The 20,783-nt window shown below is 42.9% G+C and overlaps 1 protein-coding gene across 6 annotated transcripts in view; it reads right to left on the bottom strand.

Annotated features, from left to right (window-relative positions):
* Nucleotides 1-20,783, bottom strand: part of LOC144500475 (methylated-DNA--protein-cysteine methyltransferase-like) — a 422,956-nt gene that overhangs the window by 46,637 nt on the left and 355,536 nt on the right. For all 6 annotated transcript variants that reach the window (XM_078223457.1, XM_078223453.1, XM_078223455.1 and 3 more), the window contains one exon: nucleotides 4,578-4,717. In XM_078223457.1, coding sequence (XP_078079583.1) covers nucleotides 4,578-4,717 — 140 coding nt within the window. The remainder of the gene's footprint in view (nucleotides 1-4,577; nucleotides 4,718-20,783) is intronic.

The raw sequence follows: 20,783 nt of genomic DNA, 5'->3' as shown, positions 1-20,783 counted from the left end.
TATTAAAGGCAAGTTAGGCCATGGGCTAGAGTACTGCGTACAATTCTGGTCATTGAATTACAAGAAAGATGTGGTTGTGCCAGAGAAAGATACAGAAGTGAATGGGGGATTTTAGTTGTGAGAAAAGATGAGATTGACTAGGGTTGTTTTATTTGGAAAAGAGGTGGTGAGCATAGATTTAATTGAGGTGTATCTCAGATGGAGTGGTTAGAAAGGACATATCTGTTGGCAGAAAGGTCAATAGCCAGGAAATACAGATAACCAGATGAAGGAATTGGTAGGAGGATAAGAGGAGAGTTGTAAAGAAATATTTTCACCCAGAAAGGGGAGGGAGTGAAATTGCCTGAAAGGGTGTTAGAGGCAGATACCGTCATTTTGTTAAACTTTTAAAAACTTACCTTTGGTCGGTGGCTGTGGAGACCATGGAGGAATCCTGAATGGGGCAGTCCCAGTGACTGATTTGTTAGCACATGCCAGTCCATTATTTTACATATTTGTTGGGGTTAATGTCTATTTTAGGTGTGCGTGCTGAATGCTTAACAAATAGGCCACACAAATTGGACAGCAGTTGCAACACATATGCAGACCAGACGCAGGATGTCCCACTGCCAAAATGATGCTTTGCTCCCATTTTACGCCTGAAAAATTGGGCACAATGTGTACGAATTTTAAATGTAACATTTTATCGTAAGTAGCTAATGAATGTTGTGATTAACACCATTTTCAGAGAGAATTAAACTTGAAGATGAAAATATTAAAGGCTACTTAGGAAGAAGCAGGGAAATGGGATTAGCATAGATAGCTCCTGTGGGGACCATAGCACCAGAACAAGTATTATGGCCAAATGGCGCCTTCTGCTTTGAAATTTCCATTATTCGACAAAAAAGATTGTGAATGCTGGAAATTAGAAAAGAAAAAAAAAAACAGGAAATGTTGGACATCGACATAGCTGATGACCTGAAGAAAGATCCCTAACATACATCTGCTTTTTCTCTATTCAGATGCTGCGTAGTTTTCTTCAAAGATTTCACTGATACAGTGCTCAGGATATTCATTGCAGAAGACAGTTACATATATAATATTAATGTACTCTAGTTATGTTTACCCTATCTTAAAATACCTAATTAAATATGGTTGAAGTTATGTCGTATTTGACCGTTGTGTTATTCAATTTAGAGAACATTTTAAATAGAAAATGGTTTGTTTCCTGTGTAATACAATAGTAAAAAAGCATGATGAGTGGCTCGAGTACAGAAACATTATGCGATACAAAATAGAACAAATAAAGACAGTTTCAATTATTTCTAGTTTAAAGGACTTAATATGATGGTGGCGAGTAAGTCTCATCGTTAAGCCTCTGCATGCTAACCACAGTGCCGGTGGATTGAAGATGTGATTTGATAGTCGTTCAAATTTCCCTTCACTCACAAGAAACCTTTGCAAGTTCTCAGTTGGGTCTTTGAATAGAGCACTGTGCGATTATACAGGACTGTACTGGGGGAAGGGGGGAGGGAAGCAGGGCATTGAGCTAAAAAGTGCCAGGACCAATCCCACCTTACAGGAGTTCACTTTGTGTCATCTGATTACAGAGTACCAATGACTATGATTAAAGAGCAGTTTCCCATCCAATACGTTAGCTAGCACAGATGCAAACATTGGCTGAATCTGACGCCCACTTTCATACCCGCTGTATTAGGGCAGTTTCATGAGCTGTGAGGTTGGGGAACAAATATTACTTCTGCTGACCTCAGCCACTCACGCATGCTCCACACTGATTTTCCTTCTATCTTCCCTTGCCTGCTGTGCAGGAACTGGGTAAAAATATTTAAAGTGAGATTAAAAAAACTTATTGCCTGCACAGTGCAGAGAGGTAGAGGTGAAACATTTGTGTGCGGGTGTGCTGGCTATTGTGGACCAACAGCTGATGGCCATTTGTTTCTTTGCTACACATGTTTGAGTGTATTTGCATGAATCTAGAATTTGAGAGTTAGCATAAGGTTAGTTTAAAAGTTAGATGTCAAGCTCATTTGAAAATAAACAAGATAACAGAGGCGGGCAATTATGTCCTCCCAGTGGGATACAGCATTAGGAGATCTAAATGGACAAAGAGCAGCAGTGTGTGCCTGTGTGTGGATTGGAAGAAGGAAACGGGATAGTTTTGCCATTGAGCTTCAAGCCTGTAATGTAAGTACAAATTCTCCTCGTGGAAAACACAGTTTGTCGGTTTGTACTTATTTTTTTAATGGCAGATTTCTCCCCCTTTTTCTCCTCTCTCTCTCCTGAAAACATTGGCTTCTGCAAGGATATAGTTGAAACCAGCTATCCTTTGTGTGTGATTCGTATGTGCATGTGGGCACATTGGATTCTTTGCATGCGCATGTGCAGCAGGAATCAGAAAATAAATGAGAAAGAGCACAATCTCTTGTTTGATTTTTCACTCTCCTTTGTCCAGGGATAGGGAGGCACTTATAACAAACGTCAGCCTGGCTGAGCTAGTCAATTCAGCACAGATACAGAATTGAACCCTTCCAGTTTGTCATGGGCCAATTACAAATTCTATCCATGATGTGGAGATGCCGGTGTTGGACTGGGATGGGCACAGTAAGAAGTCTCACAACACCAGGTTAAAGTCCAACAGGTTTATTTGTTATCACGAGATTTCGGAGCACTGCCCCTTCATCAGGTGAAAGAGCGCTCCGAAAGCTCGTGATACCAAATAAATCTGTTGGACTTCAACCTGGTGTTGTGAGAATTCTATTCATGACCTGGGTCGCTGAAGGAATTCATACCGACATTTTCACCAGCTATATAACATCGAATAGAGCACTGTGCGATTATACAGGACTGTACTGGGGGAAGGGGGGAGGGAAGCAGGGCATTGAGCTAAAAAGTGCCAGGACCAATCCCACCTTGGGACTGAGTTTAGGGCAACAAAGTTTGCAGACGACACAAAGATAAGTAGAAAAGTGAATCGTGTGGAGGGCGTAGAAGGTCTGCAGAGAGATTTGGACAGGCTGAGTGAGTGGGCGAGGATCTGGCAGATGGAGTATAACGTTAACAAATGCGAGGTTATTCACTTTGGAAGAAATAATAGCAAATTGGATTATTATCTAAATGGAAAGAAATTACAACATGCTGCTGTGCATAGGGGCCTGGGGGTCTTTGTGCATGAGACGCAAAAACCCAGTCTGCAGGTGCAACAGGTGATCAAGAAGGCAAATGGGATGTTGGCTTATATCGCAAGGGAGATAGAATATAAAAGCAGAGATGTCTTGCTGCATCTGTACAGGGCATTGGTGAGGCCGCAGCTGGAATACTGTGTGCAGTATTGGTCCCCTTATTTGCGGAAGGATATATTGGCCTTGGAGGGAGTGCAGAGAAGGTTCGCCAGGTTGATATCAGAGATGAGGGGTGTTGATTATGAGGAGAGAATGAGCAGATTGGGTTTGTATTAGTTGGAATTTAGAAGGCTGAGGGGGGATCTTATAGAGACCTATAAAATAATGAAGGGGCTGGATAGGGTAGAGATAGAGAGATTCTTTCCACTTAGAAAGGAAACTAGAACTAGAGGGCACAGCCTCAAAATAAAGGGGGGTCAGTTTAGGACAGAGTTGAGGAGGAACTTCTTCTCTCAGAGGGTGGTGAATCTCTGGAATTCTCTGCTCACTGAAGTGGTGGAGGCTACCTCGTTGAATATGTTTAAATCACGGATAGATGGATTCCTGATCGGTAAGGGAATTAGGGGTTATAGGGATTAAGCAGGTAAGTGGAACTGATCCACTTCAGATCAGCCATGATCTTATTGAATGGCGGGGCAGGCTCGAGGGGCTCGATGGCCTACTCCTGCTCCTATTTCTTATGCTCTTATGTTCTTATGAATAGAAGAATCCCTACAGTGCAAAAAGAGGACATTCGGCCCATCAGGTTTTTACCGACAACAGTCCCACCAGGCCCTATCCCCATAACCTCTCATATTTGCTCTGCTAATCCACCTGACACTAAGGGGCAATTTAGCATGGCCAATCAACCTAACCCACACATCTCTGGAATGTGGGAGGAAATCAGAGCCCCCGGAGGAAACACATGCAGACACAGGGAGAATGAGCAAACTCCGCACAGTCATCCAAGGCTTGAATTGGACATAAATATGCCTCCAGAAAGATTAATTTGAAATGTTATTTTCTCCATTTTCCAACCATCGCATAGACGTTAGCAGATGGCAAAGGTAAGTTTTACACAAGTGAGCTGCCAAAAGGGAGTCTCGCCAGTCTGAAGCACATGTCATGAGCAAACTCCCTGATGAATCTTTATCATTAATAATAATGAACAGAAAATGGTGCAGGCTGTATCCACAATTTCCCAATCTGGGTAGACTCCCTTCCACACATTCAAATACAGTCTTTGGATCTACGTGGCAAATATTTCAATAAAAATGACTAAAACACACCACCTCAGTTATCTGAACCTGCAATTATAATGGTACCACTTCAGTAAGCAAGGTGATCTGGTACAACACATGATAATACAATTATTGCTATCACAGTTTTTCATTATATCAGTTACTGATGTAAACTTACAGGGTTAGCTCTCATGGCTCCTCCCACAGCCCTCACTGCTTTTGAATTGCCTGCCATTGCTGCGAGCTCCTTGTAAGAGACCATTTCTCCAAATTTCACATCATTCATTAGGGTCATCAGCACGTTGCAGGTGAAGGTTTCTGATGAATAGAATACAAAATATTGTTCAGGTAGTTTATAACAATTCCCTACTGCTCGTGCACTAAGATAAGAACAAAAGAAATAGGAACTATGGCCTGTCGACCCTGCCCTGCCATTTAGTATGATTATGGCTGATCTTCAGCCTTAACTCCACTTTCCTACCTGCTCCCATATCCCTTGATTCTCCGAGGCACCAAAGAAATCTGTCCATCAGAGCCTTAAATATGTTCAAAGATGGAACATTCACAACTATCTGGGGCAGAACACTCCAAAGGTTCACAACCCAATTGAAGAAAATTATTAGAAGCCTAGGAGGTCATTTAACATCTGAAAACTGATGCTACACAAATAAATATCCAGGCCAAAATATTTTTCCTATTGGCTCCATGTAGAATCGAGATAGAAGCTACTGTATTTAATCTGTTGACATAGACTTTGAGCCAAATCTTCCAGATTCTGGATCATTGGAAACTGGACACATGGCCCAAGATGCAGATTGGGGCCTTGAGGAAGCCTTGACATGCTGGCCTTCATGGGAATTGCCTGGAAAGTTTAAACTTCCGATGACAATTTCCCAGTTTCCTTGAACTCTCCACGAATGTCTCCGATTCCGAGCGAGAATCAAAGACTTCAGACAGTTCCAATGTACTTATTAAATAGTTACCCAGGAAATGTTAGACAGCAAAAACCTGCTCTGATTCTTGGCTAACTCCAGTACTGACCCCCTCCAGTCATGTGCACTGAACCACCCACTCCCCTTGCTACACCCTGACAACTAGCATGACCACTCGACTATCTCTCTGACCCCAAATCCTCCCAACCTGACCATCCTGCCCAACCACCCAGCTACTGTGCCTTTATTTATAGACCTATATACCAAAGACAGGAGCACTGGTGTGTATGGGACACTTGGGGAACACATGCATCAAAAACACCGCACTCGTAATACTGGCCATAACCAAGTTATGGTGCTCATTCATGAGTTATTTGGCACCATCAGTTGTGCAGATATTTATAATAATTACAGAGCTGATATTTCAAATAGATCTTTACAATCAATGATAGTTTTCAATATTTTTGGGGTTTTTTTTGCTTACAGGATGCCAGCAAGTCCAGCATCTATTGCCCACATCCCTAATTAACCTTACGAAGGTGGCGATAAGCTGCATTCTTGAAACACTGCAGTCACATGGTGACAACACAGTGCTGCTGTTAGGGAGGCAGCTCCAAGCTGTTGACCCAGCAATGGTGAAGAATCAGTGATAACATTTCCAAGTCAGGATGGTATATGACTGGGAAGGGAACTTGAGGTGACAATGTTCCCGTGTGTCTGCTGCCACCTAGGCAGTACTGGACTCTTAGACCTCGGGACTAGAATAATGTCAAGTGGCTCAGTTTTTGCTCTTATCATTTGTGACATAATCAAAACATCAGAAGTGAAGAACAACATATCAACAGAGAGAGAAAAAATACTTAACATTCCATTGTAGCATACAATAAATTATGCCATTCAAGTCATGTGATACTACAGTATAGGAGTTCAAACTAAATGCCTGGATCACTGGAACATGACATCTTTTGCTGTTTGTCAAGACATCTGCTATTGATAAAAAGAATTACCCCTCCCCCACAATCCCTAGCTTCAGAAAGGAAAAAGCAGGACTGAGTTTCAAATTTCGCTCTTATGGTGTGAAACTTCATCTCGACTCCTTGATATGCAACTGCTTTGCAACATACCCAGTCTTTGCTTTAATCGAAGAAGTGCCATATTCATAATCTCATGCATTTTTCATAATCTCACTCATTTTTTATTCTCTATATACTTATTCGTCTTTTTATAAAGGATCCCAGATTCCACAGATTTTAAAAAAATTATAACACTCTACGGTGTAACGATGGCCACTTTGTAGCATCATAAGGCAGCTTTACACTTCAGTCTTTAACTAATTTAATAGAATTTAAAATGCGACCAACTGTGACTAATGAGGCCTTCAGCAAACATGGGATGAAGTCGATATACTACTCCAAGTAAAGTCTTTGCCAATCAGAGCAATTAAAAATGGTCAATTACGAAGTACGAGGAATACACAGGTATATTGACATTTGAAAGTGGAAAGACAGGTTAATATTTTGCGTTAAGACTCTTTGGCAGAAATGATGTAGCACAGGCCCATTTTACGACTGACCAAAGGAAAGATTGAAGGTCAAGGTCAAGACTACTGACATGCTAACTACTTTTATAAAGTCTTCAATTGCATTTAAAATGTTTGAGATAAAAATAACTGTTGGGTGCCATGCAAAGGCTCTCCCAATCGGACTGCTGGGTGGTATTAGAAATAGAAAATGTGAGGAGAAAAGTTTATTTTATTTATCAGTCACAAGTAAAGCTTCCATTAACACTGCAATGAAGTTACCGTGAAATCCCCCTAGTCGACACATTCCGGCGCATGTTCGGGTCAATGCACCTAATGAGCACGTCGTTCAGAATGTGGGAAGAAACCGGAGCACCCGGAGGAAACCCACGCAGACACGGGGAGAACGTGCAAACTCCACACAGAGTGACCCAAGACAGGAATCAAACCCGGGTCCCTGGCGCTGTGAGGCAGCAGTGCTAACCACTGTGCCACCCTACCGAATTATCAAAACCACAGAGGTGGAAGGGATATAAAGAAAGAATCAGGACAAAAGAAAAAAAAAATGATTGGCATATAGTGCCTTTAAAGATCCCAGAATGTCCCAAAGTGCTTTACAGCCAATGAAGTACATTTTGAAGTGTAGTTACTGTTATGCTGTAGGAAACATGGTAGCCAATTTGTGCACAGTAAGCTCGCACAAACAACGTGATACAGTATTGATTAGATAATCTGTTTTAGTGATGTTGATTAAGGGATAAACTTTGAGTTAGGACACTCGGGATAACTCTTCACTTATCCTCAAAATGATGCCATGGGATCTTTTACATCTATCCAAAAATACAGATGGGGCCTTGGTTTAAGGTTTTATTTGAAAAACAACACCTTTGACAGTGCAGCAGTCACTCAGTCATGCACATGGGGTGTCAGCCTATATGTTTTGTGTTCTAGTCTGAAAAACAAGAAATGCTCATATTTACAAGTTCCTTCCTCATAACTCAGAAACATATCTCAAAGTGTTTTATACATAATAGATTACTTTAAATTGAAATTACGCAGACTGGGAACAGATCATTAGACAGGGAGGAAGCTTGTGTACTGTCTAAACACTGGCATTGACCAGTAGGACCAAATGTGCAATAATGGTGTGCTGTGCTGCATTCTCTGTAACTTGGCTGCCATTTGCACACAATAATGTCCCACAAGAGAAATCCAATAAATGACCAGTGAATCATTCTGGTGCTATTGGCTGAGACAGGAATCTTTGCCAGGACTTCAGACCTCCCTGCTTTTCCTTGAATAACATGTCCATGAACCACTGAAAGAGCGGATTACTTTGTCATCCAAAGGACATCACTTTTTCAATATTGCACTGGAATACTGGTCTTGTTCTGTGCTGAAGTCCTGGGAATGGTGGCTGAATTCACAACCTATGCACCCAATGGAGGAATGTTAGCAACCAAGCAAAATCAACCTTGGAATGGAAAATCTAAGATCGGAAGACCTGATGTCAATACTCAGATCACACGATCAAAGGCTGATTAATAGGAGAGACATGAAGCTTGCCTCTGTGCTCAGAGTGGGAAGCCGTACTCACCTGGAGTATTGCTTGTGATATCGGAGCTACAATGCTGTAGTCTTACTCTGACCCGCACCCCCTCTTGAGCATCAGAATGACAGAATCATTCGACTATTCCATGAGATTACTTTGAGGCTTGTTAGAACAATGTGGGATGCCAAAGATGGTAAAGTGGGAGTGAGAGTGGGGAGTGAAATTGAAGTGGGTAGGCCAGGATCAAGCTCAATAAAGCATTTATTCAACCTACATTTGGTCTTCCTAATGTGGAGTAGATTGCAGCAGAAGCAGCAAAGCCCAATAGCTTTCCCTACTTGGGCGGCACGGTAGCACAGTGGTTAGCACTGCTGCTTCACAGCTCCAGGGACCTGGGTTCGAATCCCGGCTCGGGTCACTGTCTGTGTGGAGTTTGCACATTCTCCGTGACTGCGTGGGTTTCCTCCGGGTGCTCCGGTTTCCTCCCACAGTCCAAAGATGTGCGGGCTAGGTTGATTGGCCATTCTAAATTGCCCCTTAGTATCCTGGGATGCATAGGTTAGAGGGGTTAGTGGGTAAATATGGAGGGATATGTGGATAGGGCCTGGGTGGGATTATGGTTGGTGCAGACTCGATGGGCCGAATGGCCTCTTTCTGCACTGTAGGATTCTATTTCCTCAATTACATTCTATTGTGCTCTGCCTTCCACCTTAGAACTACTTTACTCACTCATTTCTCACTGGGATCATCTTTACACATTCAGTACTTTGTCCCTCTCTTTAGTATTTATAAAAGTGCTTACAAACTATCAAATCCATTATTTGCCCCTTTGTTAAAGTAGCTAGCAACTGCTAACTTTTACTTGTAGTTCTCCCCCTTTTTCATTGGTGAGGCTTATAAAAGAACACTCCTGTTTCCACTGCACTATTCTGACAGAAGAATCAGCTACGGAAGCATGGACCACTCTTTCACGTGTTCTCATGATTCTTGTGCCAGGAAAACCATGGGAATACCACAGTTAGCTTCAGAAGGGAATAAAGTAACCAGAGTTTCTCCTTTCTGACTGTTACCAAGCACTTTGCGAAACACAAATGCAAAAAGATTTTTCCAATGTACAGTTGATGATTGAATAAGAGTTTTGTGTTTCGAATATCACAGCAGAAACCGGTAATTTTCAGTTGAGTATTTTTATTCAAAAAATATACTTTATTCATACAATTTATAAAAGTAGGTAACAGCTCAAATTTGGAATTACATTATGTGCAACACAGTGCAATTTCTTTCAGTGCAGTATTCAAAGCTCTGATCTTCCTTACTACACTTGCAGGTATATTTGCAATATCGATGTACATTTCATGTCAAACATTATCTGATGCATACAGTCTAAGGGTTGTTATAACCCTTGTTTCAAGCCCCAGGGTGTTCAATGGCAGGAGGGTCTTAGACTGTAGACTTTCCCCAGTGAGCTCTTGCACCACCTGACCAAAGCTTTAGTGCGTCCCTCAGCCCATAGCCTGAACTTTGGAACTGAAAACTTGGTGAGTGACAGTTCTTTGCACTTGAAGACCAGCAGGTTTTGGAGAACCTTAAAAGCATCGTTTAACATGTTGATGGTAAGCCAGCAGCAGCTGACGGTTTTCTGGGAACGGCCCGTAGGACACAGAGCCCTGCGTTATGGAGCTCCTTGGAATGAACCTTGATAAAGGTTCTTAGAGATGGGATCTACGACCATTTAGAAAGATGCGGATTAATCCGGGATAGTCAGCACGGATTCGTGAAGGGCAAGTCGTGCCTCACAAATTTGATTGAATTTTTTGAGGAGGTAACTAAGTGTGTTGATGAAGGTAGGGCAGTTGATGTCATATACATGGATTTTAGTAAGGCGTTTGACAAGGTCCCCCATGGTCGGCTTATGATGAAAGTGAGGAGGTGTGGGATAGAGGGAAAGTTGGCCGATTGGATAGGTAACTGGCTGTCTGATCAAAGTCATGATGTGGAGATGCCGGCGTTGGACTGGGGTAAACACAGTAAGAAGTTTAACAACACCAGGTTAAAGTCCAACAGGTTTATTTGGTAGCAAAAGCCACACAAGCTTTCGAAGCTCTAAGCCCCTTCTTCAGGTGAGAAGGGGCTTAGAGCTTCGAAAGCTTGTGTGGCTTTTGCTACCAAATAAACCTGTTGGACTTTAACCTGGTGTTGTTAAACTTCTTACTGTGTCTGATCAAAGACAGAGGGTGGTGGTCGATGGAAAATTTTCGGACTGGAGGCAGGTTGCTAGCGGAGTGCCACAGGGATCAGTGCTTGGTCCTCTGCTCTTTGTGATTTTTATTAATGACTGAGAGGAGGGGGCTGAAGGGTGGATCAGTAAATTTGCTGATGACACCAAGATTGGTGGAGTAGTGGATGAGGTGGAGGGCTGTTGTAGGCTGCAAAGAGACATAGATAGGATGCAAAGCTGGGCTGAAAAATGGCAAATGGCGTTTAACCCTGATAAATGTGAGGTGATTCATTTTGGTAGGACTAATTTAAATGTGGATTACAGGGTCAAAGGTAGGGTTCTGAAGACTGTGGAGGAACAGAGAGATCTTGGGGTCCATATCCACAGATCTCTAAAGGTTGCCACTCAAGTGGATAGAGCTGTGAAGAAGGCCTATAGTGTGTTAGCTTTTATTAACAGGGGGTTGGAGTTTAAGAGCCGTGGGGTTATGCTGCAACTGTACAGGACCTTGGTGAGACCACATTTGGAATATTATGTGCAGTTCTGGTCACCTCACTATAAGAAGGATGTGGAAGCACTGGAAAGAGTGCAGAGGAGATTTACCAGGATGCTGCCTGGTTTGGAGGGTAGGTCTTATGAGGAAAGGTTGAGGGAGCTAGGGCTGCTCTCTCTGGAGCGGAGGAGGCTGAGGGGAGACTTAATAGAGGTTTATAAAATGATGAAGGGGATAGATAGAGTGAACGTTCAAAGACTATTTCTTCGGGTGGATGGAGCTATTACAAGGGGGCATAACTATAGGGTTTGTGGTGGGAGATACAGGAAGGATATCAGAGGTAGGTTCTTTACGCAGAGAGTGGTTGGGGTGTGGAATGGACTGCCTGCAGTGATAGTGGAGTCAGACACTTTAGGAACATTTAAGCGGTTATTGGATAGGCACATGGAGCACACCAGGATGATAGGGAGTGGGATAGCTTGATCTTGGTTTCAGATAAAGCTCGGCACAACATCGTGGGCCGAAGGGCCTGTTCTGTGCTGTACTGTTCTATGTTCTCTATGTTCTATAAAATCCACAGTTTCTCTTTCCAGACCATCTTTTGAAAAGGCAGGTGGGCTAGAGGGCAGTACACGGAGGCACCAAAGTCCTGGGTGTGCATGGAGCGTTTGACCCCAAGAAGCCTCCTCACCACTAGCCAAGTTATGTCTTGGTGCTTGTTTGAAAATTCTGGCGATGAGGCGTTCTGTCAAACCACTTTGACAGTCTACAGAGGGAACCATCCAATAGGATCTGCCATCTCCTTTTGGTGGGCTCTTGAGGAAGTTACATTTGGGCCACTACTCAATGGGTTTGTGGTCAAAGGATTTTTCGACACAAACCTTTCCACAAAAGGCAGATGGGACAGCACTGTCTAACTGACTGCAGTATTCAGCAGCCATATGACCAGACAAGCTTCTTGAATGTTGTTGGAGCTGCACCCTCCATTTGCCTGGATGGGTGCAGCTCCAACAACACTCAAGAAGCTTGATGTCATCCAGGACAAAGCAACCCGCTTGATTGCAGCACCAATGCTCAGTAGCAGCAGTGTGTACTATCTCCAAGATGCACTGCAGCAATTCACCAAAGATCCTTAGACAGCACCTTCCAAACCTATGACCACTTCCATCTAGAAGGGCAAGGGCAGCAGATAAATGGAAACACCACCACCTGCAAGTTCCCCTCCAAGCCACTCATCATCCTGACTTGGAAATATATTGCCGTTCCTTCACAGTCGCTGGGTGAAAATCCTGGAATTCCCTCCCTAACGGCATTGTGGGTCAAGCCACAGACCATGGACTGCAGCAATTCAAGAAGGTAGCTTACCAGCACCTTCTCAAGGGCAACTAGGGATGGGCAATAAATGCTGGCCAGCCAGCGATGCCCATGTCCCATAAATGAATTTTTAAAAAAACATCCTTCGCAACGTGGGGGTGCAGGTGGAACCTCAGCATATAGTGACAACTGGGTGAGGATTTTTGGGGTGAAATGGGGGTGAAAATGGAAGCAAGCTGAACCAGAATTTCCTGCAGTCAACTAGTGGGTCAGTTTCCTGGCATGGTCTAGAGGTCCAGCCATTTTCCAGGAAGCTGGGCCAGGTCCAGAATGGCTACCTGTCCGCCAGAGGTGAGGAACTCATTCAGTCAATGAAGGGGACTATTTAGGCCCCTGTCCAGCATCAAGTGGAAGTTTCCAGTCAGCAGGCAGGCATTCTGCTGTGGCCAGAGAAAGATGCAGCCTCCTGGTGACAGGTTTGGAGGATCAATGTTGTGAATGGCTTTTAAATAACCCCGCACCCCATCCCCTGTTGCTGAAAATGAGAAGTGACAATTGCTACAACCACTGACCACCTTGTGGTGAGGAACACATCAAGGGGCTGTCTGGCAGCTACGACTATTTTTACTTCTATAAATCTTAAAACTGGTGAGAGGGTGCCCCCTTCCTTTCTCTCACCCTTCATGCTGTCTCTGGATGTGGGAGGGCCTCTTATGAGCTGTCCAGCATTGCAAGCCCATGCATTTTCCTTAACTGGATGCTGAATATACCTGATACCCGTTAATTAGTCTTTCCTTGGAAAATAGATTCAAATGGTGATTTCGGACTCAGTTCAGGTTGAGGACCTGCATTTTAGACCAGCATTGAGTACAGATCCCAAGTGGAAAATCTCGCTCCTGGTGTTTGTGTACTGAGAGTTTACGCACAGTTTGATGTGGCTACACACTAATAATGGCCAGAGGATGAGGGTGGCATTGGCAAAGATTTTCTCCACTTCATCTGGAAACTTGTGGACATGGTCAATTTTCAATCTCCATATAGAGTGGGATGTGGCTTGGATGACCACGCAGAACAGGAGCTGGGTATGGCCTGATCAGTAACACCCCGAGCACTTCACACCTGATCAAGTTGCTATCTACAACGCAGCAGGAGTGTCACTCTTAAAGGTCCAATTTTGGTTTGATCTTGGCTATCTATGCGTTCCTTCCAGTTTGTGGTGCACCCTCCACCCCTCAGAACTATATCCCCAGAGAAAGTCTTACCTGATGGCAAAAGAGGCAGAGGATCGATTGAACCAGTTCCTAAAGAACTTGGCCTTGCTATTACCACAATTTTTGCTCCAGTGGTCAGATTGAACTGATCGCACATGTTCATCAGTTTGCAGGCTGGCTTCATGACCAAGCAGAAGATGGCAAAGTTGGTCCTGTACAGGAAGGCTTTGATTTGAAGACTTCCGTTGCCTAGGGTCACCACTTTCATTATACCCGCATCTTTCCCAATGGACTCAGCAAAAGGTCTGAAGCAACACATGAACAAGGCAGAGAGGAGAGGTGACAGCCTTTCCTGACTCCAGATTTGTTGGAAAACTCTCCAGTTCCCACGCATTGATTGAAATTATTCCACTGATGTTTGTGTTGGTTCCAATTGCAGATTCCATCCTCCAAACCCATTTTGGAGAGCACATCATTTACATCGCAATGAAATATTCTGTCCAAGGGCCTTCTCCTCATTCAGGCTGATGACTGAGGCCTCCTATCTTGTACAGAGGCAAGCGTATCCCTGAGTACCATTAGGCTATCAGAGATCATTCTGCTGGTTGGAGTGCAGGGTGGATCACTAAGTACAACTTGACCTGAGTGGCGATCTTAGACAGAATGTTTAGTCCATCTTAAGCAATAAAGTAGGTTACTAATCTGCTTGTAAATGAGGGTGATGATGCCTTTCCTCATGGATTCTGACATGTTGCCCTCTGGAAGCATATTCTTGTACATTTCCAATATGTCTGGACGGATGTACTCCAAAAGAATTGAATATGCTTATCCAGTAAACCGCTGCCTCAGGAGGTTTACTCATCTTGAAGAACACAAGGAGGCAGTGGCAGAGTGGTTGTCACTGGACTGGTAATCTAGAGACCCAAAGCAAGATCTGGGGACCTGGGTTCAAATCCCGCCAAGGCAGCTGGTGAAAGTTGAATTCAATAAAAGAAAATCTGGGAGTAAAAGTCTAATGATGACCATGAAACCATTGACGCTTGTCGTAAAAACCCATCTGGTTCACTAATGTCCTTTAGGGAAGGAAATCTGCTGTCCTTACCTGGCCTGGCCTACGTGTGACTCCAAACCCACAGCAATGTGGTGGACTCTCAAATGTCTTCTCAAATGGTGGGCAATTAGGGAAGAGCAATAAATGCTGACCTGGCCAGCAACGCTCCGGTTTCTTCCCACAGTCCAAAGATGTGCAGGTTAGGTGGATTAGCCACGTCAAATTGTCCCTTGGTGTCCGAAGATGGGTGGGTTAGGTGGATTAGCTATGGTAAATACATAAGGTTACGGGCATAGGGCGGGGGAGTGATCTTGGTTAAGAAGTTCTTTCGAGGGTTGATGCAGACTCGATGGGCCGAATGACCTGCTTTTGCATTGTAGGGATTCTATGATAAACAGTGACAGCATTAAGTACAATCTCAGAATTATCTGTGAAAGAATAGATGTGGATCAGAGAAATATTTTTCAGTTTTTTTTAGCAAATTTTTAGCTTTTTTTATTCCAAGAGGCAGAAATTATAAGCGTGTTTAAAACAAAAACAAAGAAGCCATTTTGTCATTTAATCGCTCCTGCCTGCCTCCATAGCACAGATCTTCCCTTTTGTTCTGCTGACCCTCAATCCCTTACACTTGTTCAAAAGCTGGCAAATGTCTAACTGTTCCCAATTCTAGTGGGAGGTCATCAGCCTGAACCCTTTGCTGCCCAGATGCTGCCTGTATTTATTCCAGACTTCCAGCATCTGCAGTATTTTACTTTTGGATCAAGTATTTGGAAATGAATAATACTGAAGAGAGAGGAATGGAATCAGGGTTTCTTACTGCACTAGGAGAGACAGCATCAGCGCAGGACTGATTGATCTTCTCCTGTGTGTTGCAATTTCTTTGATTTTGTGAAGCATTTATGCCAGGCCTGCTGAGTTTATCCAGCATTTTCTGTTTTTATTTCAGATTTACAGCATCTGCAATATTTTGCTTACATTTTAATCATTTTGCCCACTTTCCTCCATAAGACTTTATAATAAGTGAAGAGTGAACTCTCAAGGTGGGATTTTCAGGCCGCGCTCGCCCCAAAAACCGGAAAATCCCACCCGAGGTCAACGGACCTTTGCAGAGTCCATCCTCCCACCCGCTACGATTCCCGTGGCGGGCGGGACAGGAAAATTCTCCCCTTAGTGTCACTTCTTGCAACCAACAAGAGTTCGGTTGTTGCCTAATGAGAGGAGGAAGAGGGATCGTAAATGTCCACAGGATCATTGACGCGACTTTGGCAACAACATTTACAAAGCTCTGAAGATGCCAGGAACCAGGAATGCCAGGGCAGCACGGTGGCACAGTGGTTAGCACTGCTGCCTCACAGTGCCAGGGACCTGGGTTCAATTCCGGCCTCGGGTCACTGTCTGTGTGGAGTTTGCACATTCTCCCCGTGTCTGCGTGGGTTTCCTCCAGGTGCTCCGGTTTCCTCCCACAGTCCAAAGATGTGCGGGTTAGGTTAGTTGGCTATGCTAAAATTGACCCTTAGTGTCAGGGGGATTAGCAGGGTAAATGCGTGGGGTTATGGGAATAGGGCCAGGGTGGGATTGTGATCGGTACAGACTCAATGGGCCGAATGGCCTCATTCTGTAGTGTAGAAATTTTATGATTCGATGGATTCTATCAACCTCTGGAAAGTGATAAAACGGAGCATGGAGACAGATACACGAGTAAACTACTAGACCCTTCACCATTCTGCTCATCAGCACTGTCACCAAAGCTGTAGAAATTACCAACACCCTCTCAGCTGGTCATCAGTGGGGTTGGAAGTGGGAACATAGGTGGCGCTACCAGGTGGGACGTCAAGCTCCACTTTTCAGTGGCTTTCATTGCAATACTGTGGGGAAGGGCAGGCTAAGTTAGTTTAGGGTGTGGGCATGCAACAGGAGACATCCCTGTGCAATTGTCCTGCATTTTCCACCTCTGCTCCAATTTAGACTGGAGTTGTGGAGGAGAACCGGTACCAAGACCTAGAGAAAACGCAGAACCAAAGTCATCAGAAAATGAGAGTCTGAAAGATTTTCAGTAAAAGTGAAGAGATTAATTATTAACCAAAATGGAAGACAAAACAAAACCATCTGATAGTGTTTTACAACCAATTATCAGTAATCACATGCTACTGTTGAACATATTATGGCAAATTAACTGTAGCATCAATTTGGAGTACATTAACATTTACTATCAGTAGAAATAAAAATATTTGTGCTACTAAAATGTCATGATCTAATAAATATTTCATATTTATATCTAAAAAAATAACAGTCTCAATTCATTTATGTTTTCATATTTGCTTTTCCTATAGCAATTCACATTCTAAATAGAATCCACATTCTTTTCCAGTTTTAATTTAACAAGCCACCACCATTTTGCATATGTTTAATGGCCAAGATGGCAGTGACACATGCAGTGCTTGGCAAGTTGTGCCAATGGATCTGGAGGCATGAAACAATGCCAGCTCCAGTAGGAAGAGTCTCCAGAGATTAGTGTTCTGTGCGGCACTGAGTGCCGAACAACAGCAACACAGGAACAGGATGGCAGGGAGAAGTGCCAAAAGGGTCCCGTGTCTTTTGAAGGGAGGCATCACACACAAAGAAAAACAAGTTTCAATGTGTTGCTCTCTTTTGTAAGACAAGTTTTATGCCACGTTGAGAGACTGGGTGCACTGGGACAGAGCCTGACGACGGTTCTTGATGTTTCGGAGGTCATCGAACGTTGTGCCACGTAACAAACAAGTTAGTTGCATTTTTCCAAATTTTTGTTTCTGATAGCGTGTTGCACGTTTTTCTGATATTCTTCGTCTAAATTCTTTGTAACACAACAAAATCATTGGTACTGTTGGAGAAAAGTGTACAGATACACACAGTTGGCAGACAGCCCCACATAAAATCACTGTTTATCCTGTATTTCCATTAGTATCTGTATGTAAAAGCGGAGGAGTTGCAGGCAACAAATTTAAGATTATGAAAGGGTTTAATAGGGTAGACAGAGAGATGATGTTTCCACTTGAGGGTGAGACTACGGGCCATAAATATTGGAGAGTCACTAATCAATCCAATAGGGAATTCAGGAGAAACTTCCTTGCCCAGAGTGGTTAGAATGTGAAACTTGCTTTCACAAGGAGAATTTGAAGTGAACAGTGTTTAAGGTAAGCTCGATAATTGTATGGGGAAGAAAGGAATAGAAGGATATACTGATGTGGTTAGATAAAGGATGGAAGGAGATTTGTGTGGAGCATAAACACTAGCACCTATTGGGCTGAACAAACTGCTTCTGTGCTGAAAATACTTTAACATTTGGCAGAAGTGATTTAGTTAACTACTTAATTCCCTCACATAGGAAAATATAGTTTGGTTACAACATGAAAGCAATTTTCAATGATGCCCAGAACCCATCCTTAATTAATAATGGCTTTCTAGCCACTATTTTTAGCCTGGCATATGCACAGTTGATGTAAACAACATAACTTTTTAATTTTTTCTTCTGGCTGCTTAAAATGCTTCTTAAGCACACTGTTCAACTTCAAACATTTTGAATTGCTGCAATTGAATAATGTCTCTGCATGATAACAGTCTTTGCATCCGTGTTGATAACCGGTCACGCAACAGAACAGATTTTACTATATACACATTAAATGCAGCAATCAAGATATGAAAGACTAAAATCCCTCAACAAAATCATTGCAAAACTCAAGATAAACATTTTGGCACAAGACAAAGGGAACTTTGTGAATCCACAGAGGTTCCAAACTGGGCATCTATAAAATCCACAATTTGTTCTCTGAGTGAGGGAAACCAAAGTATATGGGGGCGGGAGGAGAAAAAAAATGATGTGCTTTTACACAGCACCTTTCACGACCCCTGGACATCCCAAAGCTCTTTACAACCAATTAAATACTTCTGTGCAGTCACTGTTATAACGTAGGGAATTACATAGGAAAGCACCTCAAAGTAGTTGGGGTAAAAATGTTCTCAGATACATCATGTAAATACCATGTTCCAGGTACGTGAGAAAACTTGAATTTATTCCGGGAATTCTTTTTGCATAGAAATGGCATTAAATTAATTGCCATTCTTACATGTTTTACAATATCCTTCACACCAACACTGCATGTTCAGTCAAAATTCGATATTAATACTGTCCTGTTATATGTCGGTACTTTATTTCACTTTAGCAGCTACTAACTTTACAGCATGGAACAATGCTATTACTTACCACGCAGTACATCACAGTTGATATGAATAGTGTTTCATTAAAGGCAGGGTGATGGATTATGCATTTACTGCAGGAACTTGAATAACGTTTAAGTAGATATTTCAAATGGTACAGTATTTGAATCTAAAACCAAGTACTGCCTGTCTATCTGAAAACATAATAACTTTACTGGAACAATCTGATTAATATTATGACCCTAAATGTACTATAACTCAGTATAATCCATGTGTTATTAGAAAAGGGTCATTTTAGGAATTAACTTTTTTGTTCATTAATTTACAAGGATTAGTAGAGGTCACAAGACAGCAAATCTATTTCAGTTTTTATGAATCTGTTTTCAAAATGTACTTAATTTGTGGCACTAGGGTGTCTTTGGGGTTAAGCAGTATGGTATGTCCCTCTAATTGCTTTCTATTCAGAGTAAATTCATTAGATAATGTTCTCTTCAAAATTCATGAATCAATTTAACTGAAGAAACCACATTAGCAGCTTTTGGTTCATTAGCACATGTAGTTCTGATACCAAATGACTGCTAGTGGGCTTTCTGTAGGCAAACAGATTTTGTTTACAATGATTACTTAAATGGGATTTGTTCAAAAGCCAGTTTTTTTTTAAAAATGCATTAAAATTGTGACTTGTTTTAGAGTGAGTGTGGGAATCTGTCCTCTTGCCTTGATGAGAATATATCATCGCAAAGAACCACTTTCCTGGTGCCAGGGACCAGCTCCAGGTTCCTTTGGATTTTAGACCAACGAGGGTAGTAATCTTGGAACTTTACCAAGTCCTTGAAATAAAATGAGCAGTCTGTGTAAATACAACTGGAGCATAGAGTAGCTCTGAAAAATTGCCCGGAACAGATCCAACAACATAATTTGAGGGCGAGGCCAAATTGTTATGAGTATGACCGTTATCCAAATTTGACTGTACATTTTCCACTGTTGATACAAATTTGTTTGGTAACAATAATAAAATAAAATACAAGAAATCACTGAAGGCCACCTATAGCAAAATTCCAGAATAAATTACATATGTCAGATATCATGTACCAGCCTGGCAAGTTGCTGACAAATAAATCCCATCCACAGTAAAACACTAGTCCAATTGGACTGATGTTTCTAAAGTGGCCTTAGTGTTGTTATAATATGAGGTAATACTTCTGCCTTGCAATTGTTGTTTGAGGCACAGGTGGCCTATAGCACACAATTCACATACAGAGCCTAGCAATGTTGAAACTGCTCCAAGTCATGACCACAATAAGCCATTCATGTGCGTGGACCACAGAAGGGGGGAAAATTGACAGAAAGAATACAAAAATGAACCTGACAAGAGGGAGAGAGATAGACACAGCACATTCAAGGTCTGGTGCACTGCAGCATTGTGTCTTAGCAGTGGGTTTGTGACTAATTTCTCACATTCCGACTCCCTGATCGTGGCTGTGCTTTCATAGCTAGAACAAGTGAACAGATGTTAAATCCTTCTCTCCCTGGAAAAAGCCAAAGCTAGGACTCAGTGCCCATTGTTCTCAGCCACTGGACGGAATTTACTGCGACCAGTCAGGGTCTCACCCACTGACAGAGTGCCAGTGGGAGCCCTGTGTCACCTCGTTTGGGGAAGGCCCACCATATTAAGCGCCAGCCAGTCACTTAAGAGAAAAACGGAGGGTCTGACTCAGGATCAAGTATCCCAGGGGCCGAAATGCAGTCAGAGGCCAGCAGCTCCTCATTCCCGTCAGTACCACAGGGGGCGGGGGGGGGGGGGGGGGGGGGCGGAGTGGTGGCAGCTGCCGGCAATGGACCCACCAGAGGCCCAGGATCAGTGAGGGTCAGATGGGATTGCGAGGAGGGGGTCACTATC

The sequence above is a fragment of the Mustelus asterias genome, chromosome 11 (genome assembly GCF_964213995.1).
Source record: "Mustelus asterias chromosome 11, sMusAst1.hap1.1, whole genome shotgun sequence".
In the NCBI taxonomy this organism is placed as follows: Eukaryota; Metazoa; Chordata; class Chondrichthyes; order Carcharhiniformes; family Triakidae; genus Mustelus; species Mustelus asterias.
Note: the sequence above shows the minus strand (reverse complement) of the source record. Positions and strands in the feature narration are given on the sequence as shown.